Source organism: Symphalangus syndactylus, chromosome 3 (assembly GCF_028878055.3).
Source record: "Symphalangus syndactylus isolate Jambi chromosome 3, NHGRI_mSymSyn1-v2.1_pri, whole genome shotgun sequence".
In the NCBI taxonomy this organism is placed as follows: Eukaryota; Metazoa; Chordata; class Mammalia; order Primates; family Hylobatidae; genus Symphalangus; species Symphalangus syndactylus.
The window spans coordinates 32073919-32101374 of record NC_072425.2 but is presented as its reverse complement, the minus strand read 5'-3'; the positions used below and the strand labels follow the sequence as shown (position 1 = coordinate 32101374).

At 47.3% G+C, this 27456-nt stretch overlaps 2 protein-coding genes across 5 annotated transcripts in view; one reads left to right on the top strand and one right to left on the bottom strand.

Moving 5' to 3' along the window:
* SNX30 (sorting nexin family member 30) overlaps positions 1-16572 on the top strand; it is a 125485-nt gene extending 108913 nt beyond the window's left edge. For 2 of the 4 annotated variants that reach the window (XM_063636120.1, XM_063636123.1), the window contains exons 9-10: positions 4118-4173; positions 5651-10335. In XM_063636120.1, coding sequence (XP_063492190.1) covers positions 4118-4173; positions 5651-5738 — 144 coding nt within the window. In that variant the 3' untranslated portion in view covers positions 5739-10335. Of the gene's footprint in view, positions 1-4117; positions 10336-16356 lie in introns of those variants that run through there. The other 2 variants (XM_063636121.1, XM_055271488.2) reach the window with 2 other exon arrangements.
* SLC46A2 (solute carrier family 46 member 2) lies at positions 14884-26815 on the bottom strand. Its single transcript, XM_055271438.1, has 4 exons — positions 25516-26815; positions 23341-23424; positions 22466-22622; positions 14884-15783 (listed from the first exon to the last, which is right to left on the bottom strand). The coding sequence occupies exons 1-4, from the start codon at positions 26642-26644 to the stop codon at positions 15726-15728; spliced, it is 1428 nt and encodes a 475-aa protein (XP_055127413.1). The 5' UTR covers positions 26645-26815; the 3' UTR covers positions 14884-15725.
* Between the last annotated feature and the right edge of the window lie 641 nt (positions 26816-27456).

Sequence of the window (27456 nt, the reverse complement as noted above, 5' to 3'; positions counted from 1 at the left end):
CGTTGGTCTTCCATGCTCTCTGGGCCTGGCGCTGGTTGCTTCCCAGAGCCAGTCAGACCTTCAGCACAGCGATGCTGCCACCAAATGGAGGCTTTGGGGTTACTTTACTGTATGTTGGGGTTCTGTACACAGGGGCCCTTCACTTTGGTTGTGCAGTGAACCCCTTTGGTCATCTGGTGAAGCCTATAGACCCCTCACCAAAATACTGTGCATTTTTTTTTAAATAGAGTTCAAAATATTGATTTTAAATTCCTAAAATAAAGGGATGTAGGATTACAAAGGAAAGCAATTCTATTAAAAAGTTTTACTCATGGATCCCCTTGACCTGTGGACCCCAGGTTAAGCACCACACACACACACACAGACACACACCCCACCACCACCACCACACCCCCCCCCACACTACACGCCACACATACACCACACACCCCCCAGACTACATGCACACCATCCACACCACACATCCCCCACACATACACCCCACATACACACCCCACACACAACCCTCCCACACACCCCACACAACCCTCACACACAACCCCCACACACACCACACACACATAGAGATGACTCTTATCAGGCTACAGCCCAGTCCCCTCAATCAAGGTTTGCTTGATTCGTATATCCAGCAAGCCAATGCGAGGCCAGGTGCAGTGGCTCATGCCTGTAATCCCAGCACTTTGAGAGTCCGAGATGCGAGAATCACTTGAGCCCAGGAGTTCAAGACCAGCCTAGGCAATGTAGTGGGACTGTCTCTACAAAAGATACAAAATGAGCCAGGTGTGGTGGCGTGTGCCTATAGTTCCAGCTACTCGGGAGGCTGTGGCAGGAGGATGGCTTGAGCCAGGAGTTCAAGGCTACAGTGAGGCATGATTGTGCACTACTGCACTCCAACCTGGGTAACAGAGTTTTTGACCCTGTCACTATATATACACACACACACACACACACATATATACATACATACATACGCACATATATATACACACACAGATACATTCATGTGTGTGTGTGTGTGTGTGTGTGTGTGTGTGTGTGTGTGTATTGCGACAGGGTCAAAAACTCTGTTACCCAGGTTGGAGCACAGTAGTGCACTCTGTTACCAGAGTTCCTTTCTTCTGTAACTCCCACACCTTCCCTCCGCTGTTCAGCGGCCTTCCCACTACTACAAAACTAACTATGTCAAATGTCTCCATCACTCCCCTTGGTAATTAATCCCAGCATTCCTAAAGTCCTGGTCCCAGGAGGACCTAACCCTGGCCTTAAGTATGTGTTTATCTGTCTTCCCACTATATCACAGGCAGGGCCACCGTCTTGGGGCCTGTTATTGCTTCTATACATATTTAACAAATGCTTTTTGTGCACTTGCTGTGTGCAAGGGGCAGTGTGTACCAAATTGATAAACAGCGGGATTCCTGCCCTGTGGAGGGTATGTGTTCATCAAAGGAGCCCACAGCTTCAGAGTGAGATAAGGAAAAGAACAGGAAACTGGGGGAGAAAATACCAGGGGGCATAATGCAGACTAAGGGTGGGAGGGGCAGGTGGAGTGGGCAGGAAAGGCCAGTCTGAGGAAATAACATTTCATCCGAGTCTCAGAGACAGAGGCTTGGAAAACATATATTCCAGGTAAAGGAGACAACATACGCAAGGTCCCTGGGGTAGGAAAGAGTTTGGTACATTTGAGGACCAATAGAAAACTGGTATGGCCTTGGTTTATCATGGCTGACATACAAAGTCCATTGCAGATCTGAAGAGATGGCCTAGGGAGAGAGCAGGACCTAGAATGCCACAGACCCCAGACCATCTTCTGTATATAAGGTGGGCTTCAGAGTTTCGCTTCCTCTCTAACCTCAGAGTCACCAAGGAGGAATCAGGGAGCAATTTCACCACTCCTCTTTCCGGCTTGACCTAGGATGCCTCTCTCCTCCTCCCTCCTCAGAACTTCTCCCACCTCCTCAGAATTCTTCCTCCCTCGTCAGAACTACTCCTCAGAATTCCTCCCACCTCCTCAGAACTACTCCTCAGAATTCCTTTGTTGTAACCAGCGAATTTAATTAAAACGCCACACTTTTGAGACTAATTAAGAGTTCTTTATTAAGCCAGCGGCCAAAGAGACAGCTAATGCTCAAAATTCTCTCAGCCCCGAGGAAGGGGCTCGATTAACTTTTATACCTGGGTTTAGGAAGGGGAAGGGGACTCAAAAGTAATAATTCTACAGAAGTAAAAACATGCAAGAACAAAAGAATCAAAATGGTTACATAGTCATAAACAACTTAAAAGACAAATGGTTACAAGAAGAGCCACGGTACCAGGTGCAAGGTTTTAAATCTTTCATTAAACTTAGATGTAAGGTCTATGCGGGACACGAACTCAAGGTTTTATGTTGTTATCTCTTGGAGAAAGTTTCTGGGAGACTTCATACCCACCTCCTCAGGATTCTTCCTCCCTCCTCAGAACTCCTCCTCCCTCCTCAGAATTCCTCCCACCTCCTCAGAACCCCTCCTACCTCCTCAGAATTCCTTCTCCCTCCTCAGAACTCCTCCCACCTCCTCAGAATTCCTCCTCCCTCCTCAGAACTCCTCCCACATCCTCAGAACTCCTCCTCCCTCCTCAGAACTCCTTCTCCCTCCTCAGAACTCCTCCCACCTCCTCAACTCCTCCCACCTCCTCAGATCTCCTCCCACCTCCTCAGAATTCCTCCTCCCTCCTCAGAACTCTTCCCACCTATTCAGAATTCCTCCTCCCTCCTCAGAACTCCTCCTCCTTCCTCAGAACTCCTCCTCCTTCCTCAGAACTCCTCCCACCTCCTTAGAATTCCTCCTTCCTCCTTCCTCCTTCCTCCTCAGAACTCCTTTTACCTCCTCAGAATTCCTCCTGCCTCCTCAGGATTCCTCTTCAGAGCTCTTCCCACCTGCTCAGAACTCCTCCTCCCTCCTCAGAACTCCTTTCACCTCTCACAATTCCTCCCACCTCTTCAGAACTCCCATTCCTCACAACCTTTCCCACCCCCTCAGAACTCCTCCCCACAACCTCTCCCCACCTCCCCCAAACCCCTCCCCACCTCCCCCAAACCCCTCCCTGCCTTCTCAGAACCCGTCTCCACTTCCCCAAAACCCCTCCCACCTTCTCAGAACCCTTCTCCACTTCCCCAAAACTCCTCCCACCTCCTCAGGACTCCTCCCTAAATGACTCAGTACAAAGTCCTCCTCCACCCCTGGGCTGCTACTGAGAAGCCTTATGTGATTCACTTGCTCTCTTTATGCAAGAGACTTTCCAAAGGGAGAATCATTTCTGCTCTCAGAGGACAATGCCAGAGTGTTCTGAGTTCTTGGCCTTTCACAAGGATCTGGGATGAAAAGAGGTTGGTGTAGTGGAGAGAACATCAGCGCGGGAATCATGAGCTCTGCCATGGAGAAGCTGTGTGTCTGGGCCAGTTATTTAACCTGAGTCTTGTCGTCCCCATCCATGAAATCAGTGTGTATGTGTCAAGTAATAATTCTCCTTCATAGAGGAGCTGTGAGGACTGGTGATAACTAATGTAAAGTATGTCACCATGTTTGGACATAATAAAACTCAATAAACACTGGCTTACCTCTTCCATATTCCCTTTTTGGAGATTCAGGTGTGGCCCAAACAAGCAAACTTGAGGTTGGTGAGGAAGAGTGGGCTTTCCACCTGCTCCGAGTCAGGTGGCTGGCCTGCCCCAACTCTGATTTCCATCCTGCACAAGCGCCACCCACACCTGGAGCAGTGTCTCCATCCCTGCCGAGATACTAGGGCCTCTTCAGGGATTTCCTGCTGGGGCTCTTTTCTGCTTTTTTGAAAGGAAAAGAATTTCCTCCAGTAAATCCATTTCCATTCACTGGATATGAGCTTTACAGACTAACATAAATGCATTTAAGCCTTGCAGAGATATTGCTGTCTTTCATAAAGATGGGGTGACACATTCAAAACAAACACTTGTTACCTCCCCATTTGTAATAGTTATGGATGACCCATGCAGGCATCATTAGACAAAGGTAACCCAGCGGGATCGACAACGAAAGAGCAGAATTGAGAAGCTGACCCGAAATCGGAAACTCAAAGCTGATACTGTGTGTGTATGTTGTCGTTCCAGTGCCTCATGGCGTGGGAGTCGATTATTCCACTACTGCAGGAGAAACAAGAGGCCAAGTAAGTTCTTTCTTGGGACGGAGACTTTTCTACCTACACAGGGCCTGGCACCCCATACCGGAATGTCCCTGCAGTGCCAGAGACGCAGCGCTGGGAAAACAACCACAGAAACATCTCTCCTTTGTGTATTTTTCCCTCCCCCACCTTTCACCCCACAGTGGTTTTCAATTAGTATTTATTCCATGGTGGAGTCTGTGAGGCTAGAATCATCTCTCAGCAAGAGCAGCATACCTCCGTGTTATGAAGGCACCTGTTCAGTGAAGCACTACGAAAATTTGCAACCAAGGGACAAGACAACCTGCAGCTGACGCTCTGACACTTCATGACAGTTTCCTCTTTAGGGACAGCTGAGTTGCCAGTTGTGGGAGAGAACCCGGGGCCTGCTTTTCAAGGATGAGGAGGAGGCAGGAACAGAAGGCAGCTGTTGCTTTCGGTGGAAACCTGGCCCCTCTGGAATTGGCCTCTGTGGGCATTGACTTGTCTTGGACTAGGAGGCATTGGTGCCTCCCTGGCAAGTCCTTAGCATACAGTACCTGTAGCTGTGAGTGTGGCCTGCTGCCTGCTTGTGATGAGTGATACCGTCTTACTGTTTGTGTTTCACATAGGGACATTTAAATCAATGTCAACGTGCGTCCACGCTTGAGTGAGCAAGCCAGCGTCCTTGTCCTCCTGCGATGCCTTTGGGAAGCTCAGGGGAATGTTCCCCAAGCTTGTTTCTGACACTAGAATGCAACAGATTGGAAACTTTTTGTGTAAAATGAAAAAAAAAAAAAAAGTGCTGTTTTTTTTGTTTTTTTTTTTCCCCCTGTGACGGTCTTCAGTGTTTTGCTTGTTCACTGTCATCAGAGCAGGGATTAGACCTGTTAGGGAATATCTATTGTCTTGAAGTCAGAGTAGCTCCCCCATTGTTGAGATCAGTGGGCATATACCAAGCTTCACCCCCAGTGTCAGCTTTGTGCAATTTGCCTTTTACCTCACCAAAAATACCTACTTTAACATTTCCTCCTGTGTCCTCTGAATGTCTGGGCAAGCTTTTGGTGAGAGGGCTGGTATGTTGTGTTGTTATGATACAGTCGAAATTTGTCAATGCAGCGTGAATGTTCTACATAAAGTGCTTTAACCCTTAACATTTCCTGGTCAGGAAGGAAAGTCAGTACCTGGACGGGCCTCGAAAATGACAAATGCAACAGCGAACCCTTTGTTTCCAGCTAAGCTAAAGTCTCCTCAGTGTGCAGCCAGATTCCTGGGGACTGCTGACTGTGGTTACAGGCTGCATTTCAGACGATGATCAGGTTTACTTTTCAGATCACAAAGCAGTCACCAAGGATCTATCTTCCAACTCATTTTTTTTTTTCTGCTGAAATGAAGCTACGTGTCATGTTTGTGTTCTTTCATCCGTGGCTCATCCCAGTAAAACTACGAATCTGAGCCTCAAATAAGCGGTGGTTTTTTGTTTGTTTTATTTTTAATGAAACAGCTGTGTTAAGGCGCTGCTTCAGATGCAAGTTCACCTGGAAATACTGGTCAGCGGGCAGCACGTCAAGGCCACTGGAGCCCACTTTTAACTGCAGGTCATCCTCGCATCGGCCAAGGCTGTGGTGCTGTTGATGCCGCAGTTGGACAGCGTAGGATGGCTTGGTTCTGTTTCATTGTGTTTGACAATGTTGCAGTTTAAATGATAATGTTTAAATCAGTTGGTACTTGCCTGTAGTGTTAAACCCTATTTGTGCCATTCTCAAGTCCTTTGATGTGAATTTTCAGTTTGGTACAGTTAGAAATGACTCATTGATGCGGAAAGGTAAGAACAACCCATGTACCCCCAAGTGATTCCGTGCTTTATTCTACCTCTAAGCCATCGTGTTGGTGTGGGTATGGACGCCTGGGTCTGACCTGATACTGTGCTGGGAGAATCAGGGTGTGTGTCAAATGGCGAGCTGACAGCCTTCTGCTGATATTTGGCAGAAGACACCAGACCAGCCCAGCAGCAAATGCTCATCTTTGGGAACATAGGAAGCTTTGCCTTGGGGAAGGTATGCCTTACAAATGTCCAGTGTAATGAATGTTTGGAAAAAACTGGAGTTACAGGAAAATGAAATCTGACTATCTGCTAGTTGCCAAAACCCAGAAACATTTCCTGTGTAATGGTTAGTTGGGAAAGAAGGCAGCACTTGAAAAAATTTACCAGGTTCCTTACTAGGAGATGTGGGAAGGGGCATGGGATGCACGCGGTCACTCCCTCTCCTAGTGAGAGGCAGATGGCTGGCACTGAAGGGAGCCAGGCACCGTGGGATTTGGTCTTGCTCTGTTTGGTCCCCATGTGATGCCCTGTGCTGTAAGACATCAGAAAGACCTGGAACAAGGCAAACTTTCTGTCCTCCTGGCATGTTATTGATAGCAGAGCCAGAAGTCCAGTGTATATTACAGATTTTCTGGGAGAAATAGTCCTTCCAGAGAAAGGATTCCTTCCCAGCCTCCAGGCTGGTGTCTCATGAGGTGAGGAGGCTGGCCCAGAAGGAAGGGGACGTTAGGTGGTGAAGCAGGCTCCCCCAGGCCTCTGAGGGCCAGCAGTCCCAACCATTTGCCTCTTCGTTTTGACCAAGCACAAAAGAGATATTCCCTAGAAGTGTCACATGGAGGCTTCTGTGCCAAAGACTGCCTTGTAGAGGTTTCATCATCCCACACTTCTTGGTTTCACAAAATTGTGGCCCTGAGATCACGACTCCTCTCTTAAGTATTTATTATTATTATTTTTTACTTTACCTCAAGCAGACAGACAGACATAGGTTTTGAGGCTTGAATACATGGCAGTGGAATACAAGGCCCTCCCTAGCAGCTGCCCCAGGCCTGGAAAGTGGTAGATTTCATTCATCCGGGTTAAAAATCCAGAGGAAGACAGAAGAGAGGAGTCCTAGGAACTGAGCAGATTTTAGAGACGCAAATGATGTTTAAGAGAGCCTTGTGATTTGTAGCAAGCATGGACACTGCTTTTTCTTACTAATGTAGATCTATAGGAACATTCTAGGCTGTTCTGCTCAGAGCGAGGAACCGCTGCTCCTCAATGGGGAGGGAACATACCACCCAGCCAGGCTTAGCGTTGGGTTTTAACCTTTAATAAAAGTTTTATAATGATTCCTGTTCAACTTAAAGTGTGATTATGGAGATGACTGGCTCCATATTTCACCATGTCATTCCTTCAACTCACCAGACACCTTTCTTTAGTTGAAATAAACCGGCATGACCTGGAGATCATGGTGACTATAAGCTAAGTCTGTTTTCATGCCAGATTTCAGCCCCACCCAAAGTGTGTTCTAGATGTTGTTGATTTGAATGGTTTTCCCAGTTCCCACTCCACATGGGGAAGTTGCATGAATGCACACCTGCTGCTCACTTCGTGTGAGGCTGCCTTTTGTGATCAAATAACAGGAAGTTCTGCTTTAGAGGAGGGCACAATGACCATGTGGCAGTCTGCAAGTGGAATTTCTCTCTTGGGATGGCAGCCCGAGGAACATCCAGAGTTTGTGTGACTTGGTCCTGCCATTGTTAGCTTTGAAATCACAGGCATCGGGCTCTGTTTTGACACCATTCATTGGACTGTGGGACAGTCGTTCTTTACGCTGTCTCTTGAGTTGGTGAGAGAGGAGGAAGAGGGAAGTCAAGAGCAACCTCCAAGGTCTGTGTCGGCCTCTTCTCCCTGGGTCTTGGGGTGGGTTAGAACTGGGTTCCAGTCTGGCCAGGTGGATTGCTGGCTGCACTGAGGGTGATTCCTCTCAGAAGATGGGCTGCCTGTGGTCAGGACAGGGCACACCAGTCTGGACTCCACCTTCCCAGACACCTACTTTAAGGACCTGTGGAAACTGGGTGATCCAATTACGGGGCTGGGGCAACCCTGCTTTGGCCACCCTCATTTACAAACTTAGGTTGGGAGTTTGGATTTCCTGTCTCACTTCCAAAAGCCTTCAAGATGGCAGCAGATGGACACACCCTCTCATTTCTTATGTCTTCTCTGTCAGATGGCAAGAGGCATGTATCAGTAAATTTGAGGAAAATGTTCTCTCCTGGGCCAGCCTCACAGCTTGCGTTGTGTGTGTTGGAATTGTTCTCTTCTGCCTTGTTCTGCCTTGTGATTTTTTCAATTCAGTGAATAAACCAGGAATCCATTTTCTCACCAACCCGCCCTGTAGATTATCAGCTTTTCGTTTGAGGGATGCCTGGTCTCACAGTTACACGTATCAGAGTGTGTGTAAGTTGTCTGTGTTGGAAAGGTTGGGGTGGGGGCTTTCTTGCAGGGGATCAGACTGTTCTTTCTTCGTCATAAAAATTTGAGATACGTTCTGAGTATGACTGTCTAACCCTATGTGGCAGAAAAATATGTTTTCCAGGTAGTTTTTACTACTACAGAGAGTCTGTAAATAAGTGCTTTAAAAAAAATAACAAACCAATAAGATATTTGTCTCCTATATAAACATTCTGTGTATTTAGCCCTTGAAAATCAACAAGTCCAGAATTTAAAAAAATGGCACAGACTTTTAAAGCCCAACTCTACTTTTTTGAGAGCTTGTCCGTACCTACTAATATGCCTTATTCTTCTTCAACTAATGTTTTAAAAGTCCTGGGTAGAAAGAGTCTTAGAAATGTAATCAGTTGTTCAGCTTCAATAATATAGAGATCTAACATAGTCAGTCCTCAGGCCCCCTAAAGAAACAAGCAAGAAAGTGAGGGCCATCACTAGGGTTGGCTTTGGGGAGGGGAAAACTAAGGACTGCTTTTGCCAAATAATATTTTTGACAATGTAAGGAAACACAGGGACCACAAAACCTTTTTTTTTTTAAGTGTGAAAGATTAGTGCCTTTTGGCATACTTTTGATTTTAGAGGATATAGTATCGGCATCGACAAATCACTAGAAACAAAGAATGCTATAGATGACAACAGTATTAAATGTTACTCCTGATTCTGCGGAACAGCTTTTGAAGATACTGGGGGGTATCTTCAAGCCTCAGAGCAGCTTGTTTCAGATAGGAATTCTCCATGGGTTGAAATGCCAAAAACAGAAAACATGATGTTGACTCACATAATTTAGTCCATTTTAACAGAACCTTAAGTGTTAACACCAGTGGCGAGGAGCATTGCATATTCTCTGTCGGCAGCAGCACCCCCGCACCAGGTGATTTTGGGCTCTCTGTAGGCTGGTCCTAGTAGGTGACACCCAACAACACCCCTGTTGGACAGGATTGTTCACAGTCTTAGAGCAACACTTCAGTCAGAAATGATACTGGGAGGAGGAAAGGAAAATCACTTTTTTTCCTCCATGTGGAAGTGAGGAGAGAGGAAAGTGGGTTGCAAACCAAAATGTGAGTCAGTGTGATGAAGCAGTGGCTCTCTCATCTGGGCCTTTATCCAATAACAAACCAGCATCTCTTAATGGCGCTTTTGGCCTGGACACCCCTGAGGTTTGGGTCCTGTCTGGTGGATTCCCTGTCCGTTGTATTTCTGTGTGCCTGTTCCCTTCATCGCTGTGAGTTGGGAGTGAATTGAGAGATGATGTCCATCTGATATATTCCTGTGAAATAAACTGCCAGCAAACTTTCTAACTTGTATTTTAATTGTTAAAGAAGAGATGAAAAACTTCAGCTTTGGACATGTCCACATTATGGACTGTCACTTCTTATTTTTAAAAGTCATTCTTTACGTTTAAAATTTTAAAATAAAAACCTTCTGAGGTATTGATGTAGTCCGCCGTGTAAATGTTACCTTCTCTCCATGCTGCCATTATGCCAAAACAAAAGCTGTGAAAAAAAAAAAAGTGCTTGAGAGAGTGTGTTTATAAGAAAGTGATTTATTTACAGATGGAAGTCTTTCTTTCATGAAGCTACCAAACTTTAAAAAGAATGTCACCCTTTTTTTTTGTTTGTTATGGAAACCAGAGATTGTAAAATGGAAAAAGAATCGTTTTTTGTTGACTTTTTGATGCTGGCACGAGGTTTTTGTCCACTTTTTTCATATATCTGTGTATAAAAAATTGTTGTTTACTATGGAATTAGTATTACATTTTGAGGTAAACAAAAGAATTTGTATTGCTTGATAAATATTAGCTTGTAAATTTAAAGTTTCTTTACTTCAATTAACTTAAAGGACCAATAAACCCATAAAAGATGCTTTCTTTATCTTGAGTCATGTCCTCATTTGTACCTTTTTGTAAGGCAGAAAAACATGTGTGCCTGTTTTTCTGTTTTCTTATTTTCTCTTTACACGTTTTCAGTTTGCCTATAAGAATCAAGACATATAGAGCGACAGGAAAAAATATATATAATTGAACTATTTTTATTCTTCTTCACTTCTTTATAGGCCCAATTTACCCTCAATTTACCCTCTTCTGCATCTTCTACATCTGCACCAATCTGGGGAGATGAAGAAACTTCCTAGTGTAGTAGCCATCATGATTGGCAGGCAGGCCGACAGCCAGCCGAGGTATTTACTACATGAAAGATTTCCTGTGTTATCCTATAGCAAAGCACAACATTATATTCTGAGTCAGTGCCAGTTAAGTTGACCTGATGATGGTAATGCATTGAACTTGAGTATACTTAAAATGGTGCTCAACTTGACTTACTGATAGCAGACATCATTAAGACTGCAGTCATACAAAATAAGACAGCAAGGTGAATAAGACATGGATCATGGATCAAATCTCAGCTTTTCCACTTACTAGGTATGTGGCTTTAGGCAAGTCACACTTGGCTGAACATTTGGTATTATGATCTTTGAGATGAAAACAAGACTTCCACGTGGGGTTGTTGGTAGGACTAGCAATATGGTATACAAAGCACTTAAATGTCAGGCAGGTTCTCACTGTGATAGCCCCTTTCTAAAGACTTCCTAATTTAAATATTAAGGCTATTAGGATATTATCCTTAAGGATATGGCCAATTTAAATATTAAGGATAACAATCCTTCATGTATGCTTTGCCAGTTTTTTTAACAGGATATTCCTTTTTTTTTTTCTTTTGCTTTGTCACCCAGGCTGGGGTGCAGTGGCATGATCTCAGCTCACTGCAACCTCTTCCTCCCAGGCTCAAGCAGTCCCCCCACCTCAGTCTCCCGAGTAGCTGGGACTACAGGTGCGTGCCACCATGCCTGGCTAATTTTTGTATTTTTCTCAGAGACGGGGTTTTGCCATGTTGCCCAGGCTGATCTTGAACTCCTGAGCTCAAGTGATTCGCTTGCCTTGGCCTCCCAAAGTGCTGGGATTACAGGCATAAGCCACTGTGCCTGGCCCTGTTTTCTTTTTAAGAAGATGATGGAAATAGAATACTGAAGGACGGTGTCAGATTGAAGGCCTGGAGAATGTGGAGGAATAAATTCCAAAAGCCATGGCAAGAAGTGATAAAAGGAGGTGAAAATAGCCGATTTAAGAAATTGTTTAGGGGAGGAGAATGGACTGGAGATGACTGGAAGATTGACAGTCTGGGATTTGGGGGTGATGCCATTAGCTAAAATCAGGAGAGAGGCCGGGCGCGGTGGCTCACGCCTGTAATCCTAGCACTTTGGGAAGCCAAGGCGGGTGGATCACGAGGTCAGGAGATCGAGATCACGGTGAAACCCCGTCTCTACTAAAAATACAAAAAATTAGCCAGGCGCGGTGGCAGGCGCCTGTAGTCCCAGCTACTCCGGAGGCTGAGACAGGAGAATGGCATGAACCCAGGAGGCGGAGCTTGCAGTGAGCCAAGATCGCGCCACTGCACTCCAGCCTGGGCGACAGAGCGAGATTCCGTCTCAATAAAAAATAAAAATCAGGAGAGAAAGACGAAAGATAGAGGCTGGGTGCGGTGGCTCATTCCTGTAATCCCAGCACTTTGGGAGGCCACAGCATGAGATCACTTGAGCCCAAGAGTTAAAGACCAGCCTAAGAAACATAGACCCTGTCTCTACAAAAATTAAAAATCAAAAAAGATGGAATGAGCTTAGGTGGTGGGGTGGGAGAGGGAGAACTTGGTTTGGCTTGAGGAAATCCAGGTGGAGATGTTGACTTGGCTGTTGGAAATGGAGTTCTGGAGTCCGTGGGGATGGACTAGATTGCATGGGAAGAGAACCAAGGACAGGGCCTTGGGGGCTTCAAGAATTAAGGATGCAGGCAGGGCGCAGTGGCTTATGCCTGTAATCCCAGCACTGTGGGAGGTCGAGGCAGATGGATCACTTGAAACCAGAAGTTGGAGACCAGCCTAGCCAACATGGCAAAACCTTGTCTCTACCAAAAATACAAAAATTAGCCAGACATGGTGGTGTGTGCTTGTAATCCCAGCTACTCGGGTGACTGAGGCAGGAGAATTGCTTGAACTCTGGAGGTGGAGGTTGCAGTGAGCTGAGATTGTGCCACTGCACTCCAGCCTGGGCAACAGAGTAAGACTGTCAAAAAAAAAAAAAAAAATTAAGGGTTCAGGGAGAGAAGGAGGACTCAGGGAAAATTCTTAAGAAAAAATCGGGCCCCATAGGTGAGAATGGTGATTCTTTTTTTTTTTTTTTTTGAGACGGAATCTCGCTATGTCGCCCAGGCTGGAGTGCAGTGGCGCAATCTCGGCTCACTGCAAGCTCCGCCTCCCGGGTTCACGCCATTCTCCTGCCTCAGCCTCTCCGAGTAGCTGGGACTACAGGCACCCGCCACCACGCCCGGCTAATTTTTTTTTGTATTTTTAGTAGAGACGGGGTTTCACCGTGGTCTTGATCTCCTGACCTCGTGATCTGCCCGCCTCGGCCTCCCAAAGTGCTGGGATTACAAGCGTGAGCCACCGCGCCCGGCCGAGAATGGTGATTCTTAAATGAGGGCTTGTGAGACACCAATTGTTGAGCCCCAGTCCTAGAGTTTGACTTGAGTGAGACTCCAGAATTTTCATTTCTAACCAGTTCCAAGGTGATGCTGCTGCTGCTGGCCCAAGAACCAACCACTGGGTTAGAACATCTGTTGGAAGAAATGATGACCCTGGGAAAGCTGACAAGGTTTGAAACTCCTACCCTGATGACAGCTGGAGTTGAAAAGGAGCCAATACTTGGGCTTTGAGAACTCAGCTCAGGTTAAAAAACACAAGTTTGTAGCAGGGTCAATGTGGACAAGAAAGGACATTTCTCTAAACAGTAAAAGGCTTTTCAGGAGTAGGAAGGATTAGATTCATTCAGGCTGAGGAGCTGGTCCAGAAGCTGGACCAGAAGGTAAGGAGTTGGGGAATGAGTATATTGATGAATAAGGTTAGAGAGGTTGAACATGATCTTGACCTCATCTTTCCCATCCTATCTGCTCTGCTCATGTTGCCAGACTCTGTGAGGGGGGGGCACTACCTTTTTCCCAGTGGCCTGAGCCCCAAATCTGAGTCATTCTGGCCTCCAACTACCTCACCCTCTATCATCCATTCATTAACCAACTCCTGTAGCCTCTAACTCCCAAATATTTTTCCATATCCATCTACTTTTCTCCATGCTTGTAGCTTCCTACCCTACGTCTGCTATTTCTTTTTTACTTTAATTTTTTTTTTAGGAGACAATCTTGCTCTCTCACCCAGGCAGGGGTATAGTGGCCCAATCATAGCTCACTGCAGCCTTGAACTCTTGGGCTCAAGCGATCCTGTCGTTTTAGCCTGCTGAGTAGCTGGGATTATAGGTGCACACTACCATACCCAGGTAATTTTAATTTTTTTTGTAGAGATGGTGGTCTCGCTATTTGCTCAGCCTAGTGCTGGATTCCTGGCCTCAAATGTTCTTCCCAGCTTGGCCTCGCAGAGTGCTGGGATTATTGGCCCGAGCCACCAAGGCTGGCCAGTCAGTCTGCCATTATCCTTCATCTGGCTTACTGCAAGGGCTTCGCAGCTCATCTCCTTCCTTCAAGCTTGCTCACTGCTTCCACCAATTCATTGTCCTCAATGTTGCCAGGGAGCTGTTTCTAAGATGCAAATTTAAGCACTCTGTGTTCCTGCTTAACACCTTCCAACAGCTGTCCCCATTTACTCTGAAGAGAAACATCTTCTTCTTTTGAAAGGATATTTTATGTTATTCGTCCTTACCACCCCAGTCTCATCTTACTGTCCTCTGTAATAATTGTCCTTCTGTCTGCTCCCTTCACACTGAATTCCTAAACCTTTGATATATTTTCACCTTCAGGCCTTCCAGCATGGTGTTCCTTCTGCCTGGAATGTCCCCCAACATCTGGCCTTAGTAATTCCTACTTACCCTTCCAGCCTTATCATAGAAGTCACTTCTGGGATGCCCTCCCTGCTCTCCCAAATCTGGATTCTATGCTCCCTTATATTAGTGAGGTTGGAGAGGTTGAACGTGATCTTGAACTTCTTGAACGCATCTTTCCCATCCCATCTGCTCTGCACATGTTGCCGGACTCAGTGCAAGCGTGCTAGCTCCTTCCCAGTGGAAGGAGACCTCCCTATCTGCTGTTCTGTCTGCTTCACCTGTTAGACAGTACGCTCTGCTAGGGTAGACATGGTCACGTGCTATTCTTTCTGTATCTCAGCACCTAGCATGGGGCCTGGACCTTATTAGATGTGTCATAGAGTTTTGTTCATTCCCTGCAAGAGGATTAGAGATACAAACTCTCTGAGCCCAAATACCCTGAGATTTAAATGTATTCTCTAGCCTTGTGTTTTACCCTGTATAAGAACATCAAGTCTGTAGTCACAGACAGAATCTGACCTGGGAAAGAACGATTCACACATTCATACAATGAATGTTAATTTTATTAGGTGAGTTTGCTTTTATAAATCCAAGTAGACGAGGTTATAAAAATGAGTACCTCAAATAAAATAGCTCTTAATGTACCTCCTCTTCCTTCACACCACCCACTTTGGGAAGCACTGTTGATTGGAAGTACTCAATTGAATATCCCATTGAAGAAAGCCTTGTGACATTTGCTTCTTAAAAGCAACAGTAATAATAAAACTACCCAGAAGACAAGGGCCTGAGCTCCATCGCCTTCCTGAATGTTTGTAGCTAAGGAAGACTCAGGAAAGAAAGCTGACTTTTTTCAAGGTTTTATTTTAATTTAAAAGACATTGTTCGTGCAAAACTGTTGGTAGTTCTTACAAAACATCCCTTCCACATTCCCCTCAGGCTGTGATAATGCACGCTTTGAGTTCTCCCATGGGACTTTCAGCACAGCACCCAGGTGACTAGTTAGCTATACCTTGGAGCCCTCAAGACAATCCCTTGAAGAAAAGGGGCAGGCTCGCTGTAGCTGGAGTCTGAAGCCCCTCACAGGGCCTGGGACTGCTATGTGCAGGCTGCCTATAACACTTAAGTTCATGCTGTGCTGTCACAGAACCCAGTCTCTGCCTAATAGGGGTGTCTTAAAGCTGAGAATGTTTTTCCATCACCAGGAAAGTGCTTTTCCCCATCCACCAGGGATCCCTGAGCCAGAGCAGGTCATTCTGAGGCCAACTCTGGCTGGAACGCGGGTTTCTTAAGAAGTGGGTTGCTTTGGTCACCAGTTCCCTGGTCCCTTCTTTTGTCTTCTGAGGGCCTGGCCATGGCTGGTGTTTTCAGCTCCTGCAGGTAAGCATCTTCATTTCTCTGTGATGTCTCCATATGGTGACGATGGGACTTGTTTATAGGCCACGATGCTGTAAGAATTGACCACAGAGAGTTACAAGAGAACAGCTGGAATGGGGTAAAGGTGAAACTGCCCTCACAGGGTTAATAAGAATTACAAGCCAGGCTTTAGGCAAAATCATAGGTAGGCATTGACCAAGGTGTGCTGGTGCACTGTGACCCACTTCCCTGCAGCTGCTAGCTAAAAGGAGCATGTTGAACATTTGCTTCCCCATTGTTCCTTTAGATAGAATCTCTGGGGGCCGGGCATGGTGGCTCACGCCTGTAATCCCAGCAGTTTGGGAGGTTAAGGCAGGTGAATCACCTGAAGTCAGGAGTTCGAGACCAGCCTCGCCAGCCTGGTGAAACCCCGACTCTACTAAAAATACAAAAATTAGCTGGACATGGTGGCAGGTGCCTGTAATCCCAGCTACTCGGGATGCTGAGGCAGGAGAATCACTTGAACCTGGGAGGCGGAGGTTGCAGTGAGCCAAGATCGTGCCATTGCACTCCAGCCTGGGTGACAGACTGAGACTCTGTCTCAAAAAAAAAAAAAAAAAAAAGAATCTCTGATACTGGACCTTTTTACTTAAGAATTGCTTAAGGTGTTTTTCAGATCCTGAATTCCAGCAGAATGGCTGGCGCCAACCAGCCTGAAGACCCTCACCAAGGAACCAACTCAGCACAGGAATGCCGTTTCTTCATCTCCCTGTCCCATGATTTCACCCCTCACTTCTTGACCAATCAGCGATCCCTACACTAGCCCATCACCCATCCAGACCCCTTGGAAGCCCATCCCCAAACCTCTCTGGGAGGTGGGTTTAAGGTTTCCCTCCATCTCCTTGTTCGGGTGCTGTATATCGTTAAACACTTTTTTCTGCTGCAACTCCCGCTGTTTCGGAGTCTGTTACTGTGCAATGGGCAATTGAACTTGGTGGTCCTGTAACAAAGGGTGTTCCTTTTCCTCTCCATCCATTAGGCCATCTCTTTATCCCTGGTAGACTGAAATTTTTTCATCCATTTATGGCATCAGAATGGAATTTATGGCACTGAGTGGAGAGAGATTGTCTGAAGGAACTTCTCTTACTCCAGGTTCATTCCAGTCTTGCAAGTACTGAACTTCTCCATTTCCCATAACATCATGAGCCATTTGCATCCACATTTTCTTTTTCCTGGAATCTCTTTCCATCTTGCTTCTGCCTGAGGATGAACCCCCATCTATATCTCAAGGTCAAGATTAAGCCTTTGCTTGCTAATTGCAAGCAGAATTAGCTGCCTCATTGTCTGCCTTTCCATAGCTCCTTTATCCATTACATTGTTTAAAATTATCTTAATAAATGGATGCACAGCAATTAGGAGGTCTGAACTGAAGTCCTGGACCAGTGTGACTTAGGCATGTCCTTCAACCTCTGGCACCCTGGGCTTTCTCATCTGCTTGAGCTCCAGAATCCTCAGGTTCTAAGCTACAGCACAGCGCTTCTTGATGGATGAACAACACCTGGAGTTGCTAAAATGGGTTGTGCGCTTAGATCCAAGCCTTTTAAGGGAAACTTTGTAGACACTTCCCAATGCTCAGATTTCCCACCTTCTATGAGTGCTAGTGCACTGCTGGGAGAGGCACTGACTGTACTTAAGACTCATTGTATTACAGGGCTGGCAAGTGGAGAGTGAAGACTTGGAAGCAGCCAGCACAGGGCCACATGACTCTTGACCCCTGCTGTGGACCACTGCAGCACAGCCACAAGGCCATGGCCAGCATCTGACTTCATGGGTAGCCCCAGGCAGCTCTGGGGTGTGGGCGGTCAGCAGTGCTGACTTATTAGTCAGCATAAGTCAGCGCTCTGAGAGATGCTACACCCTCTGACAGGGCATGCATTCATTAAACAAATTCTTTTTGACTGCTTCTTATATGCTAGGATCTGTGCTGGACACAGAAGATACAGGGAGAGCCAAATAGCCATGGTCTCTGCCCTCAGGGAGCCTTCAGTCTGGTGGGCAAGCATAATTAAACAGCTAATCATGAAATCATCATCACTGCATTCTACAAAGGAGAATATAGGAAGCTCTGGGAGCATGTAATAGAAGGATCTAATTTAGATTGAGAAGGGTTAGGAAAATTCTCTTCGAGAAAATGGTGTTTCAGTTAAGACCACAACTAGTTGGGTGGGAAAGAGCTGTGGATGGAGAAGGGAGAAGAGTGGGAGGGGAGGCGACTGTGGCTGAGGGTTGGGGAGGGTGGTCAATGGCAGGAATAGGAGGTGAGAGAGGGTGGCCAGGCCAGCTTTTGCAGGGCTTTGTCGTCCATATTAAGACATTCGTTTTTTGTTTTTGTTTTTGTTTCTTTTCTGAGATAGAGTCTTGCTCTGTCACCCAGGCTGGAGCACAATGGCGTGATCTTTGCTCATTCCAGCCTCAACCTCCTGGGCTTAAGCAATCCTCCCACATCAGCCTCCCAACTAGCTGGGACTACAGGCATGCACCACCATGCCCGGCTGATTTATTAATTTTTTGTAGAGTTAGGGTCTCACTATATTGCCCAGGCTGGTCTCAAGCTTCTGAGCTCAAGCAATTCCCCCACCTCAGCCTCCCAAAGTGCTGAGATTACAGGTGTGAGCCACTGCACCCAGCCAAACATATGGGTTTTATCCTAAGAGCAATGAAAGCCAAGTGCAGGGCTTTGAGCAGGTGATGACATGACCTGATTCACACTTTAAGGACCTTGCTCTGGCCACCTGCTGGTGAGAGGGTGGGAGTGGAGAACAAGAGTGGATATATGGAGAGTGGTTCAGAGGCTAACTCAGTCATCCAGGTGCTCTGGATTAGGGGGTAGCAGTAGAGATAAAAAGAAAAGCATAAGTTTGAGAGATATTTTGGAGGTAGAATCAATGTATTAGGCCTGATTGATTGGAGGTGGGGGGAGATGAAGGAAAGGTTTCTACCCTCGGTGGGTGGTGCCACCATTTAATGAGATCATGAGATTGGAAAGACGGGAGTGTGAGCAGGCTTAGGAGGGTATCAAGAACCCTATTTTGGAAGTGTAAATGGTAGTGTGAACCTTTGGAAGTACTTTAGGTTGCTTAGAAAATGTAAAGTGAGAAGACAGCCCAGAACAGAACCCCAAACAATTCCTACATGGGAGGTTTGTAGAGAAGAAGCTATCAGATAAATGGGAGAAAAGCCAGAAGAATGAGGTGCTTTGAAAGCCATGTGACAAATATCTCCCGAGGAAAGAATGGTCAACAGCATTAGGAGCCGCCGAGAAATCACGCGAGATGAAGGTGGCAGCAGGTTAATGGATGCAGCTAAAAAGTCATTAGTGGCTTTAGTGAGAGCAGCTCTGATGGAGTTGAGCAGGGGGAATCAATTGAGTCAGACTGGAGTGAGTAGAAAGTGAATGGGAGTGGGGGAGTGAGACAGCACGTGCAGACCCGCCTTGGGAGAACTTGACTATGAAGAGAAGGAGAGATGGAGGAAGAGCATATGTCAGCCCTGGTAGAAGAATTCAGGAGAGAGTGAAGAAGTGGAATGAGCTTTCTCAGGAGGTAGGAGAGGCCGCACCCAGATACCAGGTGCAATGCATGTAGTGGGTGGGAGAGACGGTCTGGCTTCCTTCAAATCCTGTCTCTGCCACTTCCTAGCTGTGTACCCTTTGGCAAGTTATTTAATACCTTGGAGGCTGTTTCCTCACCTGCAAAATAGGGATAATAATAGTAATTACCATGAAGGATTGTTTGGGAAGATTAGTTAAAAAATATGAAATAAAGTAGTGCCTGGCACGTAGGGCTGTTTAAGAGTTTGCTGTTATTATCATTAAAAAAAGAAGATGGATGCAAATGAACATAGGGCTGTGGATTGGAGAAGACTGGGTTATTCTGTTGGGATAGCTTGGCTTCGCTTTTCTTTTTTTTTTTTTTTTTTTTTTTTTTGAGACGGAGTCTAGCTCTGTCACCCAGGCTGGAATGCAGTGGCACGATCTCAGCTCACTGCAACTACCGCCTCCTGGGTTCAAGCGACTCTCCTGCCTCAGCCTCCCAAATAACTGGGAGTGCAGGCGCATGCTGCCAAGCCCAGCTAATTTTTGTATTTTATTGGGGACGTGGTTTCACTATGTTGGCCAGGATGGTCTCAAACTCCTGACCTTATGATCCACCCGCCTTGACCTCCCAAAGTGCTGAGATTACAGGCGTGAGCCATCGTGCCCAGCCTGGCTTCTGTTTATGAAGAATGAGGCATTAGTTAAGTGCATGTATATTGGAGGGCATGAGGGGAAAGGGTTGTAGATAAGCAGAACCTCACAATTATTTCCTCAGCATCTCCCTATTCCATCTAAAGAGCAAACAAGAGAGGGCAAGTTCTTACGGTGGCATGAAATCGGCTCACTTTGGTACCAGGAAGAGGTGCAGCCACAGCCCCCTGGGATTGCAAACAGGCTGGGATCTCTCCTGGCATCGAGGAAGAGGATGCCGGCTGTGACCCAGTCCAGCCTCTGCCCTCTGAGTCCTCCCCTGCTCTGGCATGTCTGCCTGGGTTTTTATATCATTGGAATGTAGCTTTTCTTCCTGTGGTTTGAAAGCTTTACTGGTCTTTCCTGTTGCTGTCCTTGAAGATTGATGGTACAGCCTTGGCCTCTCCTAGCTGTGAAACTTTTTCAGGATCTCATTTCTTTAGTGATTTTGCGGAAGGGAAAGTAATGGAAACACTCCCTTTACACCAGAGATTCTCAATCTTGGTTGTACATTTGAATCACCTGGAGAGCTTTTAAAATTTCCTATGCCCAGGCTGCACTGCAGATTAATTGAGTCAGAATCTCTGGTGGGTGGGATCCTGATAGCAGCCAATTTAAAATCTGGTTTTGTTTGCACGTGTCTCTCTATTGCTAAATGTCTACAACAGAGGGAAACAGTGTGCCTAAGTGCCTTATCTGCATAAGCACTCAATCAATTGCTTACTTGTATCTTCCCATTGCTTTCATTTGTCTCTTGATGTCTTTATGACACACATGAACTAGTAAGACTCATTTCCTTTTGTTGATTTTTGGGTTTTGTTTAGGTTAAAGAGACTACATTAACCAACTGCCAGTAAAATTGGACTGGATAGTTTTCAAGCGGGCAAAAACTACTCATCCTTTACTCATTTGGCCAGAGGCTGGGACTCCTGAGGAGTTTGCAGTGCATGGTAGCTCTAGCTAAAATCCAATCCATTCAGCCAGGACTCATACGAAAACAGGAACACATGAAAAGTCCTTAGGGTCGGACAGTTCGAAGACAGAGCTGGCTCAGTTTGCACCTTAGGAATGAGACCTGGTCATGCCTGCTGATCCATGCATTCTCTCAGCTATTTGGTCTTCCTATCTTATTTTTCTCAATTATGAAATAATGCAAAGAGCCCTAATGATTGACGGCTCCTGTCCTAGGAAGCTCAACTTTCCATTCAGGCCGAGATTTGTAATATGATGTGATGTGAGAATTCCAAAAGGGCTTTGTCACTGTTCCCTTGAACCTGCCTTCCTTTATTTTCTACTCTGCTGCCTATTATACCACCATTACTGATCTGTAGAGTCCTCATGTGCTACTAGGCAGGTCCCTCGAAAATGCAAATCTATATCAAATTCTTGTGCCTTACTGTGGATACATTTATTCTGTGTGTGTGTGTGTGTATATATATATATATATTCCTTTCTCGTGTGGCAGCAGTGGTAGGAGCATGAGAGAACCTCACTTCAAAGGAAGTGGTAAAAGGGCCTAACAGTCTAAAGAGAACAGTGCTGTCCCATATGGGAACCTCAACCCACATGTGGTTAGTAAATACTTGAAATGTGACTTGTCCAAATCGAGATGTACTGTAAGCATAAAACACATACTGAATTTCAAAGAGTTAGTGTAAAAATGAAGCGAAATATCTCATTGACACATTTTGTAAATGGATTAGATGTGGAGATGATATTGTGCATGTTAAATATATTATTAATATTCAAATTAATTTCACCTGTCACTTTTCTCTTTTTAAAATGTGGCTACTAGAAAATTGAAAATCACACATATGGCTTGCATTTGTGGCTGCTACTGTATTTCTGTGGGACAGGGCTGAAGACAGAACTATTCCGTGCTGTCTTTCCATTTTGTTGATGACCTAGGCTAGTGGTCACCATGGGACCAGCCTTCCTCCTGCCTCTTATCTCCAATACTTGAGTGCTCTGATTTTACAAATGAGACAATTCCCCCAGAGAAGTCAAGGGAATTGTCCGAGGCCCTGTCTGGAGCTCAGATAGTCCAGCGGCCGGGAGATTTCAGCAGCACTGAGCACGGAGCCCTGTGAGGGCACGGGGAAGAAACTGTGCTCTGAAATGAGGTCTGATGACTTTCACCTAAAGGCAGCTGAACAAAAGAGGTCTGATGGTTCATGAAGGTTTCCAATCACAGCCTCTAATTATAAGGAAGTATATGGGACTTATATAAATAGTCATTACAAAACTGCCAAAGAGTGAGCCAGGGCCTAACGACCCTGTTTCTTGTGATTTTGAGGAATTCTGAAATGGCCAGATTTTTAGTGTTGGGAAACAAGATGACTTTTTCTTTGTGAGAGAGCCTACTCAGGACCCACTGCATAAATGCTGAAAATAAATAATGCGGTGATGGTGGGCTGGAGAAGGTCCAACATTCCTTGACCTAAGCATCAGGGTCCCAGCCCAAGCAGCAGATGCTGCTCCCATCCTACCTAATTGGGATGATGGCCAGGAAGGAGAGAAAGGAGGAGAGAGCAAAGCAGGAGCCCACAAACATGTCCATGGTGAGCTGGTAGATCTTGTTGTACAAGGTGGATGTCACCACGCCGGTCAGAGCCAAGGACAGCTGCAGTATGACGAACACCTTTCCTGTGGAAGGGACAGAGGTTACTCCAGAGTGCCTTGCTGTCCCTGCCTCACTCCCCATTAGCTGAGTCTCTGGAGAGCTCTTAGGGGACCCTTCCTTCTTACTCTCTCTCTCTCTCTCTTTTTTTTAGAGACAGAGTCTCACTCTGTTGCCCAGGCTGGAGTGTAGTGCCACAATCCTGGCTCATTGCAGCCTTAAACTCCTGGGCTCAGGCAATCCTCCTGCCTCAGCCTCCCGAGTAGCTGGGACTACAGGCATGTGCCACCATGCCCGGCTAATTTTTTAATTTTTTTTTTTGTAGAGATGGGGTCTCACTATGTTGACCAGGCTGGTCTTGAACTCCCAGCCTCATGTGATCCTCTCACCTCGGCCTCCCAAAGCACTGGGATTACAGGAATTGAGCCACTGCACCTGGCCCCTTCTCAGTCTTTGTGTGGATCAATTCGCTAAGAATCCTGCCTCTATCTAGTTGAATCTTCCCAAGGCCTGTGGACGATAGAATCCTTCTTTGACTGTGGCTTTTCAGTGCCTGACTTTCTAAGTCACTCCTATACCCCCGTCTCCACTCTGTGCTCTGGATGGAAACCAGTGTTTCTAGTGTCTTCAAAGATGCTTCTGGAACTTTGGTCTGAAGTGCCTTCTGCAGGTCTGTGCCTCATGCTTAGCAGCTCTGAAACAGCCCAGGCAGAAGATTCCAGAGAGATTCCTTTCACTACTCACCATAAGAGGAGCCCTTTATGAGTTTGGACATAGCTGATCGGATGGTTGTGACGGGGATGAGAGCAAACAGCATGACGGCTCGAGCTGAAAGAGATCACACAAGAACACTCCTTGCTGTAGCCCAGGCTGGGCCAAGGAGGAAATTAGCAAAAGCCTCTCTTAGAACCCCCATCTCCCCACAATCCGAATGTGGCTTGACCTGGAGGAAGTCATTTCTCTGCTGGCACACTAGCGCCCTCCCTTGACCATTCTGTGACCCTCTGAGCTCTGATGCTGCTGTGTATGCTGCATACCAGTCTGCAAGGTGGCCGGGCACGGTTGACATGGTGACAGATGGTGAAATGTGTCTTTACTGGTGCGGTTGAGTGATTCCTAGGGAAGTGGAACTGGTGCCACCAAAGTGACACAAGGCCCCTTTCTTTGTTTCTCCAGGAGTTAAGTGTCTGTCCTTGACATTAATGAACATCTCTGGGAGACGGTCCTGGGAGCTTTGGCAAATTGCCTCCAGCAATGTGTCCCATGAAGGCGCCCACTGCATAGCTCTCAAGCTCTATTGACTATCCAGATGCAGTGTGTGTGTGTGAGAGAGAGAGGGAGAGAGAAAGAGAGAGAGAGAGAACACGCGAGAGAGACAGATACAGACAGAGAGCCAGGCGTGGTGGCTCATGCCTGTAATCCTAGCACTCTGGGAGGCCGAGGTGGGTGGATCATCTGAGGTCAGGAGTTTGAGACCAGCCTGAACAACATGGTGAAACCCCGTCTCTACTAGAAATACAAAATTAGCTGGGCATGGTGGTGCATGCCTATAATCCCAGCTACTCGGGAGGCTGAGGCACAGGAATCACTTGAACCCAGGAGGTGGAAGTTGCAGTGAGCCGAGATCGTACCATCATACTCCAGCCTGGGCCACAAGAGTGAAATTCCATCTCAAAACAAAACGAAACAAAAACCCAAAGAGAGACAGAGAGAGAGGTGGGGGCAAAAGGGGAAGGGCATACTCTGTCCTATGCTGTTTAATTGAGAACTGACCAGAGGTTAGCTTGCCATTTTGTTAGGTGTTTCTAAGATGTGTGACCTGCCTGGGCCAAGATCCAGCCTCAGATAACTGTCTGAAGTTGTTTTTCTGATATGATAGCCACTAGCCCCATATGACTATTTAAATTAAATACAATGACATCAAATTTAAAAATCTGTTCTTTAGTTGCACTAGCTACATTTCAACTGCTCAATAGCCACATGGAGCCAGTGGCTTCTGTATTGGACAGAATGGATAGCAACTATTTCCATCATTCTAGAAAGTTCTATTGGAGTATTCATCTCGAGCTTTCTGCTTGTAGTTGTCTGACCTGTGTCCTCAGATGGAAACTTAATGCTGCTTCCTTGGAGAATTTATTACATTGGTTGTGGAAGGCATTTACCGAGTATTTTTACGCATTTTTAAAAAGCCCTTGCTTAACTCCAAATGATTTTAATTAAGAGATCTTTTCAGTAGAATTACTTGAAATTCCACCCCTCTACTTTTTTTTTTTTTTTTTTTTTGAGACAGAGTCTCGCTCTATTGCCCAGGCTAGAGTGCAGTGGCACAATCTCAGCTCACTACAACTGCTGCCTCTTGGGTTCAAGTGATTCTTGTGCCTTAGCTTCCTGAGTAGCTAGGACTACAGGTGCGCACCACCGCACCTGGCTAATTTTTATATTTTTGGTAGAGATGGGGTTTTGCCATATTGGCCAGGCTGGTCTTGAACTCCTGGCCTCAAATGATCCTCCCACCTCCTGCCCAAAGTGCTGGGATTACAGGCGAGAGCCTCAGTGCTCAGCCTTTGAAATTCCATCCCTTTAAAATGGGACGGGCAGGTGGGGGAAGAAACCCAACTCCATCTCTGTTGAAGGCCATCCTGAAGCCTCCCCTACTGACTCCAGGACCACTGACCACACCTTCTTGACTGCTCAGAACCATGAACACCACTCTGGTAACATTTCATTCTCAATATAGACAATTAACAATACACTACAGATAAACTCAGGGGCATATAATCTTGTGTCCCTTGTGCCTCCTAGGTAGCAGATTCAATCCCTGGTGCTGAGCTAGGACACCCAGACCATGGCATCCCTGGTGTCAGCCCCATGATGCAGAGGGCCAGCAATGTCCTGCCTCCTCAAGAATGACAGACTCACCAATATAGAACATGTATGTCTCTTTCACAAAAGCCAAGAGGAGGGCTCCTGACCCAAAGGAGACCATCCCAATCATGATCATGGTGGTGTCCCGAAAGCAGCGGGAGAAGACCAGGACGCCCAGGAAGCTGGTGATGAAGATGGTGTACCCTGCAGCCATACCATAGCCCACCTGCACTTGGTTCCAACCGAGAGGCTCCCTCAGCACAAAAAGAGGGATCACGTCCACTGTGCCCACCACCGCCAGGTCATATATGATAGCACCCACAAAGAGCAGGGCAATGGTGGTTTTATGGGGTTTTGCTTTTCCAGGAGATGGAGGGTGCCCCACTGCATACTGTTTGTCCAACTGATCAGGATCCAGGGTGCGGTATGTGCCAACCGTGCCAGACACGGTATCCACGGCGGGGAGCTCCTGGCTGGGTTTGGCCACCGACTCAGGGACCTTTAGCACCAAAAGGCTGTAGAGCAGGGCAAACGAGGCACAGCTCACGCTGCAGGCCGTCAATATCAGGCCCTGCCCAGAGTGCCCAGCCACCTGCTTGAAGAGATGCCCGGAAGCCATGCTCCCGCAGAACCCCGCCAAGCCCAGGATCAGGTCAATAAGGATGAGGCGCACGGAGCGGCGGCCCTCGGAGGAGCCCAGCGATCCCAGCGCCATGACCCCTGACCAGAAGGCGGAGAAGCCGCCGAATAGCCCGTTCAGCGCCGCCGCCCCGTACAGCACCTCCACTGGCCAGTCCAGCAGCACCTTGAGCAGCAGCCCGAGGCGGGAGAGCAGGAAGCCCAGCAGCGACATGCAGATGGAGATCTTGCGGTGGTAGCGGTCGCTGAGCCATCCCAGCCCGTAGGCAGACAGCAGGGGGGACAGGCCCACCACGAAGTTGTAGATTATGTAGAAATTGGAGATGGCTCTCTGTTGTTGGTCCTCTAGAGCCCCCCGGGGCGACGGGCTGGCGCTGTGGTTGGAGGAGCCTCCGGTTCCGTAGGACGCCTTCACCACGAGGAGTAGCCCCGCGTCATAGAGGGAGGCAGCCACCTGGGACGAGGCCACCACGGGCTCAACCCAGGTCCTCGGGTGGAAGCGAGGCAGGTGGCCCCTCCACGGGCAGGTGACCTCGGGCCTCATGTGACCTCTCTGATGGGGGATCGAGGGGCTTTCTGGCTGCAGTGACAAGGATATGCTCCCAAATTTGGTTGCTACGGCGGCTCAGGGTTCAGTCCCGGAGCGCGAGTGTGCGCCGTGCGCGGGGGAGCGCGCCGGAGAGTGGCGAGCGGACCCAAGGCACGCAGCGCCTGTGACAGCAGCCAGCCTAGCAGCCGAGTGACCTCCCGAGTGGCTCCTCCTCAGGCCAGAAAAGGCCGCCCTCCGCCCCGCCCTCGCCACCTCAGGCGGAGTAGGACTGGCGACAGTCCAGGGAAGCCAGGCGCGGGGGAGCGCACGGCGAGTGTCGGCTCCTGGCGCCAGCACCCCCGGGGCCGACGGGTCACGCTGCTCCTGTGAGCGCGGCCGCCTGACGGGGCCGAATTTCCCCACAGCCAGGCGTGCCTGGACCTCCCGCGGATCTCTGGGGACCCCCCAGCACCAGGGCAGGGGCTGAGACCTAGCTGGAAGGAAGCTCCCCCGGACTGGCTCGGGGAGCGTTTAAAATTCTCCCATCCCAAGAAGGCAGGTTTGGGCGAGGGGTGGGACGCCTAGGATTCTGCCTAGGATAAGTATTGGGGTGTAAAGTTTTATTTATAGATTTAATGCAACGGGGACCCACGTGCTATAGGCAGCTGGGTAGCACTTTGAGAGAAGTAAAAACTTGGGAGCCGCTAGGTCCAGGCTCTTCTCCAAGCCAAAGGCCTCTTAGAGAAGAGTCCTGCTTGGTACACCTGCATTGGTGGGCCTAGTGCCTGGGCCTTGTCTAGAAGGCTCCTGCCTCAAACCCCAGGGCC